This window comes from Castor canadensis, chromosome 17 (genome assembly GCF_047511655.1).
Source record: "Castor canadensis chromosome 17, mCasCan1.hap1v2, whole genome shotgun sequence".
In the NCBI taxonomy this organism is placed as follows: Eukaryota; Metazoa; Chordata; class Mammalia; order Rodentia; family Castoridae; genus Castor; species Castor canadensis.
Window position 1 is genome coordinate 16868420 of NC_133402.1, and position 13308 is coordinate 16881727.

The 13308-nt window shown below is 49.9% G+C and overlaps 2 protein-coding genes across 4 annotated transcripts; one reads left to right on the forward strand and one right to left on the reverse strand.

The window, feature by feature from the left end:
* Positions 1 to 5093: 5093 nt before the first annotated feature.
* Positions 5094 to 8367, reverse strand: Cdipt (CDP-diacylglycerol--inositol 3-phosphatidyltransferase). Of its 3 annotated transcripts, XM_020157887.2 has the most exons (6): positions 7888 to 8359; positions 7657 to 7791; positions 6830 to 6983; positions 6384 to 6465; positions 5913 to 5994; positions 5094 to 5767 (listed from the first exon to the last, which is right to left on the reverse strand). In XM_020157887.2, the coding sequence occupies exons 1-6, from the start codon at positions 7928 to 7930 to the stop codon at positions 5622 to 5624; spliced, it is 642 nt and encodes a 213-aa protein (XP_020013476.1). In that variant the 5' UTR covers positions 7931 to 8359; the 3' UTR covers positions 5094 to 5621. The 3 variants fall into 3 exon arrangements, with proteins under 3 accessions (XP_020013476.1, XP_073915044.1, XP_020013485.1); XM_074058943.1 differs by lacking the exon at positions 7657 to 7791 and having other exon boundaries at positions 7888 to 8363; XM_020157896.2 differs by lacking the exon at positions 5094 to 5767 and having other exon boundaries at positions 5913 to 5998; positions 6371 to 6465; positions 7888 to 8367.
* An 857-nt stretch (positions 8368 to 9224) lies between these two features.
* Positions 9225 to 12240, forward strand: LOC141418446 (putative protein T-ENOL). Its single transcript, XM_074058944.1, is given in 5 exon segments — positions 9225 to 9383; positions 9638 to 9817; positions 10068 to 10101; positions 10276 to 10333; positions 11929 to 12240. Coding segments are annotated over 5 exon segments (387 nt in total). The 5' UTR covers positions 9225 to 9304; the 3' UTR covers positions 11965 to 12240.
* The last annotated feature ends 1068 nt before the right edge of the window (positions 12241 to 13308 follow it).

The window sequence follows — 13308 nt, forward strand, 5'->3', positions numbered from 1 at the left end:
CTTATTTGGGAGGAGGATCCAGGCAAAGTCTGAACAGAAGGGGAGTCTCAAGGGGTGCCAGTCCTTGGACCAGGTACAGTTGTAGGTACCAGGCCTGCTCTGATTCCACTGAAGAAGTAAAAATATGGGGGTGAAAAATAAAAAAAGAAGCTTGGGCTCATTTTCTGGGTGGCTAAAGAAGGCAACTCAACCTCTCTGATCGCTTATTCCCGTGGGCAAAATGGGCCAGTGGTTCCCCTCACTATGCAGCATGGGTCCACAGGACAAATATAATGATTTTTGTAAAGTCCTATTCCTTTTCTTCCACTGGGACCTGAACTCATGAGCCTTGTTTATTTCCAAGTTGAAGTGCATGTGCGTGGCCGATGGCTCTACTCAACTCAGCACGCTGAGGCCAGCCCTGGGTGGCGCTGTTTCAGCATCTGTGGAATGGGCATCTGAGTCGGCCCCTCCCGCACTCTCCTACGTCTTCCCTCCAGAGAGCTAATTCGATTAATTTAAAGTTCTTCATCTGGTGCCTGGCACCTGTTACGTGCTGCATGTCACCAAAGGCCTCTGGGGAAAAGTGACAAAGCAGGTAAGCTGTACATGCTGAGCATGTCCTTCCTGTCTGGGCCACCTGTTCCCGTGCCATCCCTTGACCTGCTTAACATTGCAACAACCTCAACTCAAGGCTTCAGTGACGAGGACCCCGGCCATCTTCTCAACATCGACAGCCCACCCCCATTCATGACAGTCTCGCCTGACCTGTCCGTGTAATTCACTCTCGAAACGAAACCCCCTTAACTCCCTCATTCATCTGTCCCTCCTCGTGATACTTAATGAGAAAATAAAAAGTATCCTTTTTTTTTTTTTTGGAGACAGAATCTCATTACGTAGCCTAGGCTGGCCTCCAACTTAGGATCCTCCTGCCTCCGCCTCCTGAATGCTGGGATTACAGGCATGCAACCATCCATCAGCTGTTCATCCCTTCTTAAACCACCTCCCTCCCTCCTTGTTCCCGCCCCGGACCAGCTTGTGGCTGGAGGAGGGATATTCCATGGCGCTGACAGGTCTCATTTTAGAATCCTGGCCACAAACCTCCAGAGAGGCTCACTTCCTCTGACTGCTTCTCTATCTTGTGTGAGATGCTCTCCCTTCAAAACAACTATTCACACCTCCTTCTTCTCAGCCTCCTCCTCCCCTGCCCACTTTTTCTCACCTCTTTGAGAAAATAGAAGCAAATTGAGTGGGAAGGTTCTTTCTTCCCTAGAAGCAAATCCAGGCATAGGCATCTGGCCTCTGGCCTTACTCCTGTTCCCAAGGACCCAATGCCCATCGCCTGCACCAGCAATTTTTTCCTTTCTAGGTCACTGTCACTTGTATGTAAACATGCTCTGCTTTGTGCCACATAAACAAGTAAACACTCCCTGAATCTACTGTTATGTGCCAGTGTGAAGTGTTGTGGGCTGGTGTCGAGGGTCCTTGCCTTCACAGGCCAGGGAACTGACTTGTGAGTCAAAGCTGGTATATGAAGTAGGATTTATTAGGGAGAAAGGAAAGGCCACAGCTAGAGCAGTGGGGCAGAGCCCAGAAACCAGTGGCTCCCTTCTCAGGTGAAGGCTGGGGTTTTTATGGACGTTTTAACTCTGGGTTTGGGTAAGGGTTAGGTGGGTTCTTTTCATTGGCTGTGGATTTGAGGGCTTTCTTAGATGACCTGGTCTGTTTGCCTCTTATTGAGGGTGGGGCAACAATCTTGAGAGCATTTTGCTCATCAGCCCTGTGGCAGATCTATGAGACCGTGTATCACCTCTTCAGGGTGCAGAAGGTTGTGGTACTTGTCCCAGGGGTTGACCCATGTAGTCTCCAGAGGCCCCCGATAGAACTGGACAGAGGGCTCATGCGTAGGCAGAGGTGAGTATTCCTTGACTAAGAACTGGAATTTGATCCGTTGGACCTGTTGAGATATGAATCTGGAGATAGCATTTATTATACAAGGCCCAAATAGGCGCATTAGAAGGAGCATAAAAAGTGGGCCAGCCAGAGGTAGTGCCCAAGGAGCCCAGCCCCATATGTGGTTCCAGAAGGACCACGAATTGGCCAGCTCTTGTCTCCTTTTTGTAATGCGTTCTCTTACCTGTCAGGCCACATCTCTGACTACCCCAGATGTTAGTATAAAAGCAACATTTCTCGTTTAGGAAAAGGCATGGTCCACCCTTTTCAGCAGTTAATAGGTCAAATGCATGCCTATTTTGGAGCACTACTGATGCAAGTGAATCTACCTCGTCTTGTGAAGCCTCTATGGACTGAGTGACCCATTCTATGTCATTAGTAAATTCTGTTGACAGATTCGATAAGTATGGACTGACGAGATGTCCCAATGCCAGTACCTGTTCCAGCTGTGATCCCCATAGCTATCAGTAGGGGAATGACTTGGATAGCTTTCTTTGATCGAGTGTAGGCCTTTAGAGGAATAGGAAGGGACTGGTTACCAGGATGACATCAATTTGTGGGGTTAGGAGAGCCTTAGTACAGGTTCCCTTCCAGTCAGGAGGTAGGCAAGTGTAAGCGGCAGTTCCACAAACAAAATAATTTCCAGGAGAAAACAAACACTGAGTGTCATTTGTTGACTGTGTGATATTGATGCAAAAGTTTTTGGAGATTTCCCCCAGTGGAATTGACCCCTGTAAACTTTGGAGGCACTGGGGAGGAGGATGGGTTAGTTCTATATTGGTAATATTAGGTTTTGTTAAGGGAGAGTTTATTACCTGGTGAGACCTCAAGTCCATGGGGGTTGCCAATATCTGTGGAAGGCTTGGAGAGACAAAGCCAGAAATCCTCAGCCAAAGTGGGGTTTGTAGAGTTTAAAATATGATGGGCAGAGCTGAGGAACCTGTACAGCTGGGGATCTAGATTTATAGGTGGCTGAGGCTGCAGAGATTTTATTGTTCTTCTGGGAGGGGGGAGTGGGAAGTGAGAGTCTCCATCGTACGTAGTTTACTTGATCCTCATGTGACATGTCAACCAGTATTTCAACTTTTGTTTTTATAGTTTCCTTTGCTTTTTTATTTTCTCCCTCTCTCTCTCCTTCTGTGGCCAACAGACCCACTGGCCTGCTCTCCCGAGGCATGCTGACAAAGCCTGTGCCTAAGGCCTTTCCATATAGTTGTCCAAATGAAATCTAAAATACAGAAATATAAAGTCCTGATGTCCTCCTGGGCTCTTTAGGCTGCCCCATCTGCTTTCTGCCTCATCTCTCACCAGCTACACACCCCAATACTTGGTGTCTAGCCACGTTATCTAGACCTATTTCAACATCTGCAATTCCCTGGGTGCTCTCTGACCCCCTGAATTTGTTAAGTCATCCCTCAGGTAAGAGCACCAACTTCCCTTCCCAGTACCTGCCAGCTTTTTACTTAATGTACCCACTCTGCTGGGCATGGTGGTACAAACCTGTAAATCCCAGTATTCAGGAGGCTTGAGCAGGAGGATCAGGAGGTTGAGGCTAACCTGGCCTACACAGTAAGACCCTGTCTCAAAAAAATAAAATAAAAAGGGAAGGGGCCAGGCGCTGGTGGCTCACGCCTGTAATCCTAGCTACTCAGGAGGCAGAGAACAGGAGGATTGTGGTTTGAAGCCAGCCTAGGCAAATAGTTCATGAGACCCTATCTTGGAAAACCCCATCACAAAAGAGGGCTGGTGGAGTGGCTCAAGGTATATGTCCTGAGTTCAAGCCCCAGTACTGAAAAAAAAAAAAAAAGTGGGAGGAAGGAAAGGTGGCATTTCCTTCCCCCACTAGCTGCATTATTTTGCTCCCGCCCATGACCTTCAAAAGGGTTGGGATGCCACTTGTCTACTTCTCATGGATCCCTTGGGCCAAGCACAGGGGTTGAGGCCCAATACACATCTGGATTTCAGCTCTCCTAGATGGGGTGTGTGACTTGGCTGAGCTGTTATAAGGATGAAATGAGGAACATCTATCAAGAACCTCAGCATAGGATCTGGTGCATGCTAGGCCTAACATAATCCTTTTTTTTGTTTGTTTGAGACAGGGTCTTGTGGCCCAGGCTGGCCTCAAACTTTTTTTTTGGTACTGGGGTTTGAATTCAGGGCCTACACCTTGAGCTGCTCCACCAGCCCTTTTCGGTGATAGGTTGTCTCTAGAAAGGGTATCCCAAACTATTTGGCCCAGGTTGGATTTGACCCAAGATCCTCCTGATCTCTGCCTCCTGAGTAGCTAGGATTACAGGTGTGAGCCACCAGCACCCTGCTGGGCCTTGAACTCTTGATCCTCACTATGTAGTCCAAGATGGCCTACAACTCTCAATCCTACTGCTTTACTCACCCAAATGCTGGGATTACAGATGTGAAACACCATGGTCAGCTCTTCCATAAGTTTAAAAAGAAAGCTGAGGGCTGGTGGAGTGACTCAAGTTGTAAGAGTGCCTGCCTAGCAAGGGTGAGGTCCTGAGTTCAAACTCCAGTGCCACCAAAATAAATAAATAAATAAAATAAAAAGAAAGCTGATGTCAGCACTGTGGTATGCACCTGCAGCCCCAGCTCAGGAGGGCTGGCGTGGGAGGAGCTTTTGAGCCCAGTTGGAAACAGTCTCAAAAAATTAAAAGAATCACCTGGAGTTTATTCAAGTTACAGAATTCTGGGTCCATCCCTGGAGAGTCTGAAGATCTAAGAAGTTGCATTTTAAGAAATACTGTATAGGTGGTCTGAAGACCACGATCTGAGCAAACTGATGTTTTTAGTAATATTTATTAAGCAGCTACTCTAAGCCAGGTTAGTCTTCATTCTAGGCATGGAAAAAAAAAGCAATCCTGTGCTCTCCTGGAGGTTACATTCTAGTGGGGGTAGAAATATCAAGAATACAAATAAAAGCAGCCAGGGTCAGCCAGCGGCAAAAGCATATGGGAAGAGAGGACTCATCATGAGCTAGGATGGCAGGAAGGGTCTCTCTCTGAGGTCACCTTGGAATGACAGGAAGGAGCCAGATAGCAAACTGGGGGAAAACCATCCAGGTAGACTTTCCCTTTTTCCTAAGCTCCTCCCTTAACCCAGGCCATGATCCAAGATTGTCTCAAAGGAAACCAAGTCCAGAAGAGTGATGCTCCCACCTTTATTATGGAAACTTCCAGAGCCAGGGTAGAGTGGACAGAGAGGGCCGCTGTGGGGAAGGATCTAGATGGCCTCTTCTCTCCCGAGCATGGCACCCAGTCTTCCTCCGGCCAAGGGCAGAGGTCTGACTCCCCTGCCTTTTGGGAAACCCGGCCCTACACCATCTCCCTCATTCAAGCATCCCTAAAATCTCAGGCCAGGACAGACCCCAGGGCTGAGCTGGCAGGGCATGTGACAATGCCCAGTCCTCAGACAGGCCTCCTGGAGCACCAGCTGTATGGGTTGGACCTCCTGAGCAGCCTTCCTGATTTGTAGCCCAAGTCCTTGGGGTCACAGGCATGGGCCTGGACCTCAGGTTTTCAGAGATCATGATGACACCAAAGAGAGGCTGACCCCCACCCCACCCTTCACATTAGGAAGATGTGAACCTGGGACCCCTTAGGACGGGGAGGGAAGCCATGTGGCACAGTGAGATGCCCAGGCAGGTGGGCAGCCAGGGACTGGAGGTTCTGGGATCACTTCTTCTTGGCACGGTCTGCTGCATCCAGGGCAGCCATGTTGCGGGCAGCTGTGATGAGGTGGATGACACTGATGACGGACTTGAGAAAGGCAATGGGGGCTGTGATCCAGAGGCCCATTCGGAAAAGTCCTACAGAGCCAACTATGGGGAGAGGGAAAGGGAGATAGATTGAAAGAGGGATCGAGAACAAGGGATCAAGGGTTACAGATGCCTGAAGCCTTTATCTCCCCAGGCAGGATATGATGAAGCCCCCTCCAGCCCTCTGGCCCAGCCTGTCCCCTCCTACCTAATGGTCCTTCGGAGAAACTGAACAGGTAGAGGAGGCAGTAGAAGAGCTCATTTCCAGCACACAGAGTGAAGAGGGCAGGCTGCGCACAGAGCAAAGACTGCTTAAGAGGAGGCAGGGCCGGTGCCTCCCACACCCACACCCCGAAAGACACCCACACTGGGTACAGTAGCCTCAGCAGCTACTTGTCTTCCAGGCAGGTTAAAGTTCACACTCTGCCCTCCCCTTCCCCACCTCTCTGGCTTATCTCTCCCTCCCTCCCTTCTCCCTCCAGTCACAGCTCTTCCCCCTGGATGCACAGGGGCCTTGATTCCAGATCCCACCACTGCTTCAAGGACTCGCACAGAGACCACCACCTTCCTCCATCATGTCTCAGCCCACAGGCTGCTCCTCCCTGTTCTCTGCCACTGTGCCGTTTCTGACCTGGGGCCAAGGTTCAGCCCATGGCTTAGAGGGGCAGGAAATACTCACCCTGGAGGTGTAGTAGATACGAAGCACTGGATTCCCAGACAGGTCGATCATCTTGTGACTCTCACTGCCTCGCACCACAGAACTTGGGGAGAAAATTGAGGGGAATTGCATGAGTTTCTGTTGCCTCTAACATCCATCTAATTCTCCCAGGTACCCTAAGGATTAGCACCAGTTACCAGGATTGCCTCTAGTGCACAGGATTCAAATGCCCTGGTGACCCTTCCTATGAGCTGTCCCCTATCCTACTTGGAACCCTACATCATCCAGCCAGAAGGGTTTTAGGAATTGCCTAATCCAACTGTACACATGACAGGGCTTGCTCAGGGTCATCAACAAAGCACAAAAACTTAAAAGGAAATCTCCCAAGAAACCAGAAGCCATCCCAACACCCTCCCACCACAGTGTCTTCAACTGGTTGGCACCCCCCCCCCCGAATCAAAGCGGACCTGTGCAGGTGCAGCCAGTGACTGGCCACATCCAAGCTCATGCTGAGCTGGAAGAGAAGGGTGGCTCGAGGGTACAGCAGGGCCAGGTTGACTAACAGACACATGGTGGCACAGCGGTCTGTCAGCATGTCCAGCATGGCTCCAAATCGGGTTCCTGAAAAAATACAGACTATTAAGTGGGAGGGGGTTATTAGGGGGCAGTCATTCCACCACAGTATCTGATGTATCTAAAAGAAGGTTAACAATGTCCACCATCCACTGCCTGGCAGGGAAAAGAGAATGCCATCAGTAGGGGTGAGGCCAGTGGGCCAGGTTACAGGACATGAACAGAGAAGGTATTGGGATGTGGAGAAGATAAGTGTTGGGGGCGATGGAAAAGCTGTATCTCCAACTCCTCAAACCCAGAACCAAGTCCAGGGTGAGGCAAATCCACTTGAAGTCTTAGGGGAAGGAAGTCTTAGTCTGGAGAGCAGATTAATGGATTTGTGAGCTCTCAAGAAGCCATCTGCTTCCCTTCCCACTTCCCTCTCAATCTGCCTTGGGAAATCCCAGTTGCACACAGTAGGCCCTTAGCAAACACCTGTTGAATATAATTTATTCAGCGAGACCTCTAGCATTGCGGGAGGGGGCTGGGGGATGTCCAGTCTTGCTCTTCCTCCCCCCTCACCGAGAGAGCTAGTTTCTGCTACAAACTCAGGCTCCTACTGGTCCACCTTTTTACAGAGATGTGAACGACAGAGTCATCTGACTCCGAGGTCCTTAGGAGGCAAGGAAAGGGACAAGGGGTTGTTGGGCCCCAAGGCTGGTTGGTAGGGAGTGTCTGTCACCTTGATTAAGGGCTCGAGCAGCGTGTCCATCGAAAGCGTCCAGAAGCCCGCTGAGCAGATAGAAGGAGGAGGCCGTGAGGGGGCAGCAGGGCATGAAGTAGAAAGAAATGATGGCGAAGACAATCCGGGCATAACCTTGGAATGGGACCGGGGGAGACAGTACGGGATCAGGGAAGCCTGCCCAAGGCCCCTCGCCCTCCTGTTCGTCCCGGGGCCGTAGACAGCACTCACCGATGAGGTTAGGCACGAACAAGAAGATATTTTCGCCTGGCATCGCGGCGGCCCCCTTGTCGTTCGGGTGCGCTCTGGAGGGTATTAGCGCTGTCCCAGCCCCACCTACGCGGCCTCACCCTTCCGCCCGGCACATCGGCTGAGTCACCTGCTTGCTGGACCCCGCTGCCCCCGTCCGGCCCCAGATGTTAAAGCTTGTAGCAGGTGGGACATGGGCCGACCAGATGTGCGCGGGGCACAGGGGGCGCGCACACCCCGCCCTTGCGATGGCAGCCCCTCGCCTACGCGGGTCCAGCAGGAGCTCCCACTTCCAGCAGCGATCCCTGCTGCTCCAGCTGTGTTCGGCTTCTGGGAACTACTCTTTTACCAGCGTCGTTAAAAAATTGGAGAAAGGAGAAAGCAGCTTAAAAAAAAAAAAAATGTCTGTGGCTCCTTTAAGACCTGCCCGCTTCCTTTTCCTTCTCCTGCCTCCGCCCCTTTGCATCGGCTCGTACCAAAGCACAGAGGGAGAGGTAGCGAAGAATCATTTGCGCCAAGCAAAGGAGGGAACTAAAAAGGAAGGAGAAAAAGAACAGAAGGCCAAAATGAAAGTCTCTACTTTTCTTTATACGGAGGCTATAACTGCCTTGAGTCAAAGATGAGGCGGTGAGATTCCGCCCTCCTGAGTCTTCGCCTCCCCGCGAGACCTGGCCACTTAGTACAGTCCACATTTTTCTTCCCCGCCCAAGTCTCTGGCCTGGTTTGCTCTTGCCCGCTCCAGGCTGGCAAGTGGCGGCTAGAGAGGCCGAAGAGCGGCCCAGGGCGGGGTTGCTTCTTGCTTCTGGGACCCCCTAGTGGTGGGAGGAATAGGTCCCAAGCGCCACCCTGCGTCACCTCCCAGACTTCTCAGTCTCCTAGCGCTGGGGTTACAGCCCGAAGAGCAAACGCGACATGCTAGGAAAATTCCTTTGTCTTTGATTCTAGAACCTCTCATCTCCCAGCAACAGGGCTATAGAACCTCCGTAAACACTAAGTTTTTATAGCAACGGGAACACTCCGCCCTGGCTCCCCCTTTCCAACTTTCCTCCCCACCTCCGACTCCCCGTTCCCCACGACCCATAATAGGGTCCCCTTAAGTCCTCTCCGTCTCCCCTCCTACCGGTTAGCCCAAGATTTCGACCCATCTGCCAGGTCGGGGCGGCAGGTTGGCTGCCTTGGCTTGGGAAAGTCCTTGGGAAGAAAGAAGGAAGAAAAGGCTTTCTGGGTGAAATGGGGGGAGGGAGAGGATGATTTTGGAAGCCCTCTCCCTCCAAAAGTATAAGGCACAGAATTTTTTTTTTTTTTTTTTTAAGAAAGAGAGAACTGAGACGTGGTGTTTTGTCTGAAGGCCTTGATTAAACCTGGGCTCTGCGGGGAAGTGGGCTGGTTTTTCAGCCTCATGCAAGCTTCAACTGTTCCCAGGGGGATGGCATCCACTCCCAACAGAAATGAGGATAAAAAGGGCAGCTGGCCGGTGAGCATGGAGGGAGTTGTAAGGGTGATGAGGTGAAGAGTCCTCTGGGCAGGGCGCCCAGTCGGGGATCTGAGCTCTGAGTAACCAGCCCTGAGTCTCCATCTTGATCCTGAGGCCCCCCACAGACTGCTCCCCCAGGTCTAGGGCCTTCTGGACAAACCTCAAAGCCCAATCCTTCAATATCATACTCCTCAGCCCCCAATCCCCCAGCCTGGGAGCTCCAAGACCCAGGGCTCCTAGGCAAGGAGGGGATCCCAGGCTGAGCTTATAGCCTTATCCTTTCCCAGAAGGTTTCATTATCTCGTTCTGAGGAATTCCTAACCCGGATCAGCACAGAACTCACAGATGAGGCCTTGTTTATTGCTCACTGCTGCATGAACCCTGTGCCCATCAAGGAAAAGCAGACAAAAGATCAAGCAACGCAGATATCCAGACATGGTGACTCCCCTTCAGGACCCTCTGTCTAGAGACCCTTCCATATGCCTAGTTCCAATTCCTAACCCTCTCCCAGCCATAGGAATCTATGCTCATGTCTCCCACCTCAGTGCCAGCATAGACTTCCTACCCACTAACCCGGTCCCCACTCGTGTCACTGCTGGCCAAGAATTCCCTCAGCCCCTTTTGCCTTAGCCACATCTCTTTCTGACCATGAGGATAGGATTTCTCTAACTGGGGCTTCTATTTTCAGCATTCTTCACTAAGACCCGAGGCACAGACACCCGGTGAGTAAGGCTTTGTCCTAGGAGAGAGGTGAGGTGCCTGTAGGGGAGAGAGAGAGGGTTTGACAACATCCCAGCAGAGTCGAGGAAGTTTTGAACCCACAGTAATATTCTATTCTGCCCTTCTCCTCAAACTCAGAGTTCTTAGCCTTCTCCCTTCTCTTCTTCCATCTCCAGGTCTGACAGAAACCGTATTCAAACCAAGACACACCTCTTGCTGTCCCCTCATGAAAAGGTGTGTACAAGACCCATTCAGCATCAACTAGACATTCACTTTGCACTACATGACAGTCCCTGTGATAGGCTGTTGGGACGCAGAAATGAATGATATAGTCTCAGCCCTTGAAGAATTCAGTTTAGTGTAAAGACAAAGAAGCAAATGGTCAATTACAATAAAAAATGGGTGAGTGCCCATAATAGAATGGGAAAAATAAGGGCTGGTAGAGTGGCTCAAGTGGTAGGGCACCTGCCTTGTAAGTGTGAGGCCCTGAGTTCAAACCCCAGTACAGCAAAAAAAAAGAAAAAAAGAAAGAAATGGTAACAATGAGAACACTATTTATACTCCAGTCTCAATTGGAACAGGAAGGAAAGGAATCATGGAGCTTCCTGAAGGAGGAGACATCTAAAGAAAGAACTTCCCAGCAAAACAAAGGATGGTAGGGGTATTCCACACAGTAAGGACTGTGTGATCAAAAGTACAAAGATGAGTCTTAGTAGAGTGAGTGTGGGTGGTGTGTATAGCTTAACTGTTGGTGTATGTAGGTAAGATAGACAGAAACTAACCAAGAGAGCCCTGTGTGCGCCTTCAAAGATCCATAGATGTTTTCGTATAGATGAGGAGCCGCAGAAGAGCTTGAGCAAGGGAGGTAGGAATTTTAAAGCAGTCACTTTGGGGTGGAAACTGGAGGCATAGAGCACTTGCTTGGCATGCATGAAGTCCTGGATTCCATCTCTAGCACTGAACATTAAAAAAAAATTCAAGCTGGGCATGGTGGTGCATACCTGTAATCCTAGCCACTCAGGAGGCAGAGATCAGGAGGAATGTGGTTTGAGGCTAGATTGGGCTTAAAGTCCTCAAGACCCTATTTAAAGCAATAAAAGCTGAGTGTGGTGATACATGCCTGTTACCTCAGCTGTGAGGGAAATATAAATAGGAAGATTGTGGTCCAGCCCCAGCTGGTATAAAACCAAGACCTTATTCAAAAAATGACAAAAGCAAAAAAGGAATGGGGGTGTGGCTCAAGCAGTAGAGCATCTGCCTAGCAAGCACAGAGGCCCATCCTAGTACCACCAAAAAAAAAAAAAATGCATCTGGACACGATGGTGTATACCTATAATCCCAGCACTTTGGAGGCTGAAGCAGGAGGACTGTGAGTTTGAGGCCAGCCTGGACTACATAGTTAGACCCTGCCTCAAATAAAAAGTTAGGTGTAACAGTGGATGAGTAGACGGGGTGCAGGAAAATTGGAAAATGATAAATAGATAAATTTATCAAACATGTATTAAGCACTTACTGTGTGCCAGCACCATCCTAGGGAATGGAATATAGCAATTAGCAAAATAGAATCCCTGCTTTCAAGAAATGTAAATGGGGTTGGGAGAATAGATAGAAGAGACGAGTGGGTAGGTGGATGGGGAAGGGCTAGTTGGATGAGCAGATGGATGGATAAGGAGTGATGGATAGATTTGTGGGTGGATAGTGGAAGGAGAATGTGGGCGGCGGGGTAGAGGGAGCGTTGAATGAATGTGGGTAGATTCACGCTGTGTGAAGGATGGACGGAGAACTAGAGCCCAGGGTCTAAACAGTCAAAGGCTGTTTCTGTCTTCCAGGGAGTTCTGCTCAACAGCTTGAAAACTGGATGGTGAGGCCAGCCCTCTTAGACCCTCCCCCACATGGTCCTTCTAGAACATGCTCGAAGCTCCTCTTTTGCAATGTGCTAAACACTTCATTCTGGGGGGACACTCCTGGTCATGAGCAACATCACCTCTGAAGCCAACAAAGTGTTCTGGAACTATCGAGGGACTCTCTACCAGGAAGGACACCACGCGGCAGAGAAGGCTTTAATAAAGAGCCAGGGATCCTCCCCTCCTGGCAGCTCTGGCAGTGCTCTGGTGTGGCTTCTCTGGGGTGGAGGTGCAGGAGGAGGTGTCCTCTTTCCAGATGTGGATGCTGAGTCTGGGCGTTATCCAAGGCCAGTTCTCTATCAACCTCTTGGCAGAGGTGGGCTCGTGGAATCAAACCCAGCCTCCCAGCCAATCTCTAGCACCTCACAGCTAGGGCTGTGGGCTCTAGCAGCCACTCCTGCCCTGAGAAGCAATCTCACTGCCACCCTTGGTGCTGAAGACCCTGATCCACCACTTCTTCCTGTTGTTTCGGGGCTCAGGCCTATGGAACATACTATACCATTACCAGCTAGAAATCCATGCAGTCAGCTGTGTGGCGTTTGTATTTCAATCCTAACAAGACTCAGTTTCCTTATCTGAAAAGTGAGAATAATAAACTATCCTGGTTTCAAAGGATCCTTATGAGGGTTGAAAAAACATGATGTATACAAAGGGCATGGTGGTACACACCTGTAATCCCAGCACTCCAGAGTCTAAGACAGAGGCTCAACAGTTTAAGGCCAGCCTGGGCTACATCATAAGATCCTAACTCAACAAACAAAAATGGACTGGGGGTGTAACTCAAGTGGTAGAGCACATGAGCAAGAATGAGATACTGGATTCAATCTCCGGCATTGAAATAAGTAAAAGCTGTAAATTGCTTATGATGTTCAAAAGTAGTGTGAGCCTTATAAGAAGAAAAAGTGCACCCTTAAGCTCATTCTTCCTAGACACATTAGAGCAGGCATGCTTAAACGATCAAAAAGCCAGGTGTGGTTGTGCACACCTGTAATCCCAGCACTTGGGAGGCTGAGGCAGGAGGGCTGACAGTTCAAGGCCAGCATGGACAACACAGGAAGACCCTGTCTCAGAATGTGAGAGAGAGAGAGAGAGAGAGAGAATAAAATGCCAAAAAGATACTTGAATAGATATAAATATTCTCAAAAAGAGGTTGAATTTTAAGGAAATTGGTCATGAAACAAATGAAAAGCTATCTCTCACCAAGCAATTGGGGGAGGGCAGGGGTTGCTGCTGTCAGCTCTTCTAGCTGGGAGAGGCTGGCAATGTCAAGACCTGGAGGGGAGATAAATTGTCCCAGCCAGTTCT